General features: G+C 43.7%; 1 protein-coding gene across 1 annotated transcript; it reads left to right on the top strand.

The window, feature by feature from the left end:
• The first annotated feature begins 1,458 nt into the window (after nt 1–1,458).
• rp2 (RP2 activator of ARL3 GTPase) lies at nt 1,459–7,771 on the top strand. Its single transcript, XM_080879151.1, has 5 exons — nt 1,459–1,762; nt 4,555–5,223; nt 5,949–6,063; nt 6,782–6,867; nt 6,958–7,771. The coding sequence occupies exons 1-5, from the start codon at nt 1,598–1,600 to the stop codon at nt 7,039–7,041; spliced, it is 1,119 nt and encodes a 372-aa protein (XP_080735277.1). The 5' UTR covers nt 1,459–1,597; the 3' UTR covers nt 7,042–7,771.
• Nucleotides 7,772–8,114: the final 343 nt, after the last annotated feature.

Below are 8,114 nucleotides of genomic sequence, written 5' to 3'. Positions count from 1 at the left end.
ACCTCATGCTACTAGATTACCACAATAAACTGGAGTAATATGACACCACAAGATCTAATGAGCATGGGACTTCCTCCCATGTGGATGAAAGTGAAGTGGACACATTAAACAATGTCAGCTCATTCCTGGAATTAAAATCTATCCCCATAGCGATGTTTTAGAAAAAAACAATCAAGGCCTACAATAAGACAGAGAAAACCCAACAATGATATGAGCCCTGATGAGCAAGCGCTTTGGCCACAGTGGATCAGAACCTGATCAGAACTTGATCCAGTGAGCCATTGATGGGCTTTGATCAGTGGTCATGACAATTTGTATATTAATGATCAATTAATGAGAGAAGCTTCAGCAGGGAGAGGAGAATTACCTATAATTACAGTGGCCTGTGGCTTAACTTGCAGGCTAATCTGTCGCGAGCGTGTGTGTGTGTCTGTGTGTGTGTGGTTTTTGGTTGCGCACAGTTAGACCTCAGCACATAAACATGGCGGCCTCAAAGCAGCAGCTTTGAACTACATGATTTTCATGTCAGCGGTAATTATTTACATCACAATAATATGTTTGTGGAAGCTGCTTTCTGGTGTGAAGGAAGCAGCCTCAGGGGCGTGGCCTGGTGTCACTGCTGCTGCCTTTGCAGTACTCTGTAAAAATAAGAGTTTTTAGTTTTCACCTGGGTGGGTGCTGCCCACCTCTGTTTAGGTGTAGATGTGGAGCTAGAAACATTTTCTTAGGGTGGCAAAATCACAGTCATTTCTTTACACATATGCAGGTGTTACATCCTGTAATATGCATTATATATGGTTAAAATACAGTAAGTGCAAACATGTTTCTTATGAACATAGTCTGTAAATTTCTTACTTTCTGTAGCCCAGATAATTAAACATTTCAGTTACATAAAAGATGTGAATTTTGATTTTTATATACTGTATAGCCTGGATAATAAGTTTAAAATCCAGAAGGCTACACAACATAACGTGGTTTGGTTAGAAATACAAGTCTAAGTGAAGTTTCACACTCTTTTGTTACAAATAATCAAATTGTTATATGCTCAAATTTACAAAAAATGTCAGAAATCTGCACCGTGACAAAAAACATCAAATCAGAGTAGAAACAATGTAATTAATAAATTAAATAATTTAATACATAAATCATGAATTAAATGGCCATTCATTCCATCTAAAACATTTAATAAATTGTGTAATATGTATTTCCAATTGTAATTAATAAATAACATATTTAATGATTTATTTAATTAATTAAATATTTCATTTTAGAGCTTCTGGCCTTCCACACTCTTCATGTGCGTGTTTCGCAAACATAAATCAGAGTTAGACTGGTTCTGAGCTCCTTTTTCCTACTTGTCCTTAAACGTCTTGTGAGCGTGCCCCTTGTGAGCGTGGTTTCGTCACTATGCTCACGTCTGTGATTGGCTGACACAGCGACCCTCGGGGTTTCGATTGGTTGCGAAACGAAGCCGTGAAACGGGAAGCTGAAAAATACCGAGCCAAGCGAAGAGTTCCAGCCTGAGCTTCGGCCGCATTAACCGCGTTCTCCGAGCACACAAACCCGCTCCCGCTTGCCCCGTCGTTTCGAGGCCACCATGGGCTGCTTCTTCTCCAAGAAATCCAAGAGAAAGTCGCCGGAAAAAGAGGAACGGGCGCCGACCACAACCTCCGCCGAAACTGCGTCGACGGGCAACGCGGTTCCCCTTGGCAACAACAGCGAGGAGGCTCCGAAGCAGTACAGCTGGGACAAGCGAGAGAAGGTAAGCAGCACCGGGACACACCCACAGCCAGGCTTTAGCGCAGGTAGATCACACCTGGCAAAAGACGCCGGAAATAGCCCTCTCAGGTCACCGACATTTCTGTTCCTGTCGTTGTTCACAGCCAAAACAGCCAGATGTGAATGTGTGAATTTAAACGAAACTTTATGTGTTACAAAAAAATTAAAGACAGCAGCTCGAAGCTGAAAGCAGAATAATAAGCCCAACAATTAAAAATGCAGAAGAAAAAAAGTTACACTTGAACTCAGTTTGCATGCATCTAATTAAAAAAAGCCACATGATTTAAATAAATTCATCAAAAAATAACAATAAACTCTGTGTATGCTAAATAAAATGCCATACCATGTCCTTATGAAAGGGAAAATAACTCAGCTGAGCAAAATAAAGAATAAGAAGTGTAATGTGCACAGGTCCAGCTGGAGCTCCACAGCTAAAAATGGAAAAAACACAGTGAGATCAGCAAGTCATGAAACCAAGTCCACAAACAAAAAGCTTCAATATATAAAAACGGCTCCATTATGTATACGTATTCGTTTAGGGAAAACCAGAAAATACAAGAGATGAATAAATACATCAGAATGTTGTTGGAAAAGCTCATTATAAAGTTCCAGTTGCCTACGTAAAGCTCCAGGTCATATGTTAATCAACAATAATCTTTGCTCTCATTGGTAGTCTCCCTTTCTCTCCTCAAAATAGAGAAAAGTTTAATGTGTCCATCCTCGTAGTGTCTGTGGCATTCAGTTGCCAAGTCACTTCCTGTTTGGATAGAAGTGGTGACACACACAAAAAATCGGAATAATCGGAACAAATAACACTGCATAAAAAAGTGTGGGCCTAGCACCGAACATCGTCACATGATCATCCCTGTGATGTCACATATCTGTCAGTCTCAGTGATGATAATAGTGACGTTATCTGCACTGACGGTGCTTTCGTGGGCTCCTGTTCTGGAAACATGTTTCCTGCTGTTCGCCAGCCAAAGATTCAGCTTCACGTGTTCGCTGTGAGCCGAGCAGCGAGCTAAGACAGCATGGCTCAGGCACCCCCACCCCTCCCTCCTGCAGCCGGTGTTATCTGATTATCAGATTTACTACCAAACGGCATGTGGTTCACGTGCACCCCTCTCACACATTAAAGCTGCGGTGTTACCCCACAGGAGGTCACACCTTTAAAAGTGACAACCAAAATATCCACCAACCATAAACCAGCTTCAGTTTGCTGCAGGCTCAGAGGGATGTGGTGTCAGAGTCACACATCTCAGATATCTGAACGTGTGACAGGGTCGAGTTTTGGGACCGATATTAGCTAAAAACACATATTTGTGTAGATATATCAAACAAGCATGCTTTAGAAGCTGATGAACCAGCGTCGTGTCTCAACATCACGCACAGTTGAGCAAGGAGCCAGTTTTAGGTTGTGCGTGCTGCTCTTTGTTAGCAGCAGTGATGGGAATAACGACGTTACTAACGGCGTTACTTTTTTCAGTAACGAGTAATCTAACTAATTACTATTTCTATTGTTACAACGCTGTTACCGTTACTAACAAGAAAATGCGGTGCGGTCGCGTTACTTTTTTTCAACAAACAGACGGTTAAAGCTGTCTTCAGCTTACCGCACCTTATATCAGTTGCACGGAAGTAGCTGACTACGTAAGTAATCTGGGCACTGCTGCTTTGAGCAATGACATTTGGTTGTTTAGGAAGAGGGGGAAGTTTTAGGAGCGACAGCGAGAGAGAGAGAAAAAGAGAGCGAGTTTTGAGATGTGAGAGATTTGTGACGTTTAGCGTGTTTGGAGTGTGTAGTTAATGTGTTGTCTTGTGTAGTTGGTGTGTAGTGTTGTGGATAGTTTTGCGTTGTGTGTCAGAACAATGAGGCGACTGCTGAATGAAAACAGGAAGAATGATACACCTCCTGCTTTCAGAGCTGCGGGTATCAGGATGTGATGTTCTCCTTTATAGTGGACAGAAATAATTTTTTGGAGTGGTACAGATAATTTGTGCGGCATCTTATTGAATGCAGAACACCTGATTGTTATGTAAATAGTTTGAAATGGTTATTTTAAAAAGGGTAAAAGGTAAATGGCTGCAAGTAACTTTGTTGTTTGCAAAACTTGTGCATATGATTTTAAAATTGACAATTTATATTTTCATTTAAAGTTATGAAATATGATTCAATAAACATGTTTGTGGTTGTTACAGTAAAAAAATATAAATTTTTCTACTCGGATTTTATGTTTTATGTCTGATTTTAGATCAACTTGACATACTGTTAATACAGTATGTCAAAATGAAAACATAACTGTAAATTCAGACACATGAGGTTGTGCTGAAAAGAATGATACCAAACAAGGCAAAGTAAATAGTTTTTAAAGGTGAAATGTAGAGGGAAAATCAAAAGTAGTTAAAAATGGCCAATTATACCCTGGAATTTTGTAACTCAGTTACTAACTCAGTTACTTTTTTGATGAAGTAACTAGTAACTATAATTAATTACTTTTTCAAAGTAACTTGCCCAACACTGGTTAGCAGCAGCAGCCTGCTGCAGAAACACATCATCGTTCTTTAGTTGAATATGACACAAATGTCAAAGATGACACAACGTGAAATAAAGTAGTACTTCTGGTCCAGCTGATTCCCACACATCTGTTATCAGCGTGTTTTTAACTCTCAGACTTTGCTTTCGGATCTTTAATGGTCACAGAAGGGGTAAAAATGGTGTCTCTGTGCATCCGTAAGAGTGTGAACAGTGTTTGAATCCTCTGTTCTCTCTGCACAGGTGGACCCGAAGGACTACATGCTGACCGGCCTCAAAGACGTGACGGTGGGCCGTCTGCCCGGCAAACTGAATGGTCAGCAGTTCGTCATCCAGGAGTGCGAGAACTGCAACATCTATGTGTTCGATCACTCGGCGACCATCACCATCGACGACTGCGTGAACTGCCGCATCGTTCTGGGGCCCGTCAAAGGCAGCGTGTTTTTCAGGGACTGCAAAGACATCAAGTGTGTGGTGGCATGTCAGCAGTTCCGCACACGAGACTGTAAAAAGATGGAGGTGTTCCTGTGCTGTGCCACCCAGCCCATCATCGAGTCGTCCACGGGGATGAAGTTCGGCTGCTTCCAGTACTACTACCCCGAGCTCGCTTTCCACTTCAAGGACGCAGGGCTGAGCATCTTCAACAACAACTGGAGCAACATCCACGACTTCACGCCCGTGTCCGGGGAGACCAACTGGAGCCTGATGCCAGAGGATTCACCCGTTCTGGATTTCGTTCCGGCACCAGACCCTGAGTCCGATTTCAAGTCAGTGCGAGTCTCCGCCGACCCCGCGCGAAGCATCGTGCCACTGACAAAAGGTGGGAGGTACAAGGACAGCGAGGAGTCCTGCCTCTTTGTCTTCTTCGCTGGAGAGTACACTACTGCAAACGCCCGCAAGCTCATTGACGAAGTGAGTCCATCGCCAGCTCTGAATTGCAAAAAAGTGAAGTTTACTTGTTAATGATGCGATCCTTTAAATCTCTCAAACACACAGGTGTGTCATACAGACAGCTCAGTACAGTCTTTACTTCTGTTGGCGGCTTTATTTGATTTTAGATTATACAGTATTTAATAATGTACAACAGAATGTATACAATAGAGTAGCTTAGCATGAGTCACAGTTCAGTTCAGTGAACAGCTCATTTACAGCTCATTTCTCCGCTCTCTGTGACGTCACACAGATCCAAGAGCAGAAAGCTGAGATGAATGGAGTGTTCTGAGCTTTTGGGCATCGAGGATTGCTATTCATACACACTGAGCTGATTATTAGAACCTCTAGCTGTGGACTCTCGCCATCGGCACCTGTCCTCAGGTAGATAAAATGAGTTGCCGAAGGCCGTAAAGCTGAGCAAACAAAGGCATGTACGATGAACCCGCTCGGTCACGCTCCTGACACAGACTTGCTTCCTCGTCTCAGAAATGTTTTTACCGCTCTGAATTCTTTCAGTTCCGGCTCTTGAGGTTGACAACAAGGTGATGACTCAGTCCTCCATCCTCTGCTCGCTATGTTGAAACTTGTGTGACTCCAGCACTCAGGCATGCGGGACATGCTCTGAATCTGAGCATGCTCACTGACGGTTCTTTAAAGTGTCACTGCGAACTTTAACCTCTTTAACCTCTCTCCGATGTGGTCAGGCGACCGCTAAAGGCTTTGTGCTGATCCAGACGAAAGAAGTGTCGATGCGGCCGGAAGACGTGAAGCGAGTGTTTCAGAGGGACGCCGATGACCTCACGGAGTGGATCACCAAAGGTAAACTCGCTCCTTCCTCACTGATCAGCTGATCAGGAGCTCTTTCGTACTGACCAGAGGGTGTGTGTCAGTCAGTGTGTGATATTTGTAATCACACTCTCATTCATTTATTACATATTTGGGTGACAGCAGGTAAAACACCTGAACAGATACAGCCATTTACGTCATGTTGTAATGTAACACTCCTGGTCATAAACTGTATGTAAAAGATTGACATGACTTCAGTGATGTCACCTGGTGGTTTTGGACTGCACATTTTAGCATCTAAAGGTTACTGTTGTTTCTACAACTGAGAGGGTGGAGCTAATGCTTGTCCACAGACTGTACAAGTATATCAGTCTGACATAAATACCTGCTAATCAGTAACATCCAATCGAAATTCTGTAATTTCACTTAGCAAAGTTGGAGTTCAGCCTTGTTGGACGCTCTGTCACTACTGTGACCTCACAGCAGCCATGTTATTGGTCACGTGATGGCAAATAAAAATGCTCCAAAAGGCTCCAAAAGCACAATCACAGTCCACAGGTCCAGTTCAGGTGAAGCTAGCAGACAGCTGTCAGTCAAAGAGGCTATGCATCTAACAATGCAGACAGGCGACTTATAAAAACAATTTTTATGAAGGGGGGAGTTATGTTTGTATCAGGCTGACTCACAGGTGGAGATGGGGCGGTGGTGCTGTCGGTGTCCTAAAGGTTTGACTGTCGTGTTTTCCCCGAAGGCCCCGTCATTGCCCTTGAGATGAACGGGGACGGAGTTGTTGAAGCATGCAAGAACATTGCCAGTGAGGTGTTCAGCGGGACGAAGGTGAGCGCAGTGCGGTCCCGGCCCGATCCTTATGGCTTCACTCTGCGTTTTCGAAGATGTCACATTTACTGATATTTTTTTGTCTTGCAGCTTTTTGTCTCCGACAACAAAAACACGTCGTCTCAAGACGTCGACAACTTCTTCAATTTCGCCGACATGCAGATGGGCTTGTAGGTGATGTGATGTCACGGTGACTCCGCCCTCCACGCCGTCCAGCTCAGACTAAACTGATGGTCCTTCTGTCCTTAAAGAGTAGAGGAGGTGAAGGAGCGCGTGATGAGCTTGGGTCAGGAACCCCGCTGCACCTTCATTGCTCATAGCTGTGAATATTTATATCGCTCCGAATGTACTCGGTGATGTTGCTTCATTGTGAATGTAGCTCTGTGCTGAACCTGTAACCTGACTGTAGTTCAACCTGCTGCACGAGGGATGCTCGCGCTGCCCGAGAGAGCCAAGCCCTCTTTGTGTGTCTGACCAGGATCTGGGTGTGTTTGAGTCTGTGTTAGAGAGAGGGAGGGGAGTGTGAGCGAGAGGGAGGGGAGTGTGAGCGAGAGGGAGGGGAGTGTGAGAGAGAGGGACTGTGTGAGTGATTCACATGACAGACTCATGTGTGTATCTGATGTATTGATGATTGTTAGGCCAAAGCTGGACTGATTAAGTGATCGCTGTGTGAACAGTAGCTGTGTTTCTGATGTAGGCACTTCTGTGTGATCGTTTTTTAAAGAACAACATTTGTAATATTTGTTTTATACTCTGCTGATGTTTTTATATAGGAACATGAAGGGTTTCAATCCCGATGTTTAGTAAAAGATTCATTATGTGTGGCGTCTTTTGTACTCCGAGAATAAAACAACTTTGTTTCAGGCCGAGCTGACAGACTGGGTGATCCTGATGTGGTCAATGATCGTCTCAAGCCATCAGCACACACTCTGTGGAGTCAACTTTACACAAACACAGCATCTCAGAGTGAATAAGGGAAGCTCTCTTCTTCCTCTTTCTCAGATCACCAACATGTGTAAATGACGAGCTTTAAAGGTCACAAAAAGCTAAAGTGTGTCGGGTTGTTTGTGATCAGGTCCCGTTAGGCGATCACAGGAAGGTCAGAAATGAGTGGGAGGTTATGATCATGCTTCTGTCCTCATTAACTCAGTGTCCAGCGTTCTGGCTTAGTGTGGTGCGTTACTACTCCCTGACTGTGATGTAGGGACATCACCTGTGTTTGCACACTTGTTATACCTGTGCTGCAA

This window comes from Rhamphochromis sp. 'chilingali' (assembly GCF_963969265.1).
Source record: "Rhamphochromis sp. 'chilingali' genome assembly, chromosome: 3".
NCBI lineage: Eukaryota > Metazoa > Chordata > Actinopteri > Cichliformes > Cichlidae > Rhamphochromis > Rhamphochromis sp. 'chilingali'.
This window is presented reverse-complemented; position numbering and strand designations above follow the sequence as displayed.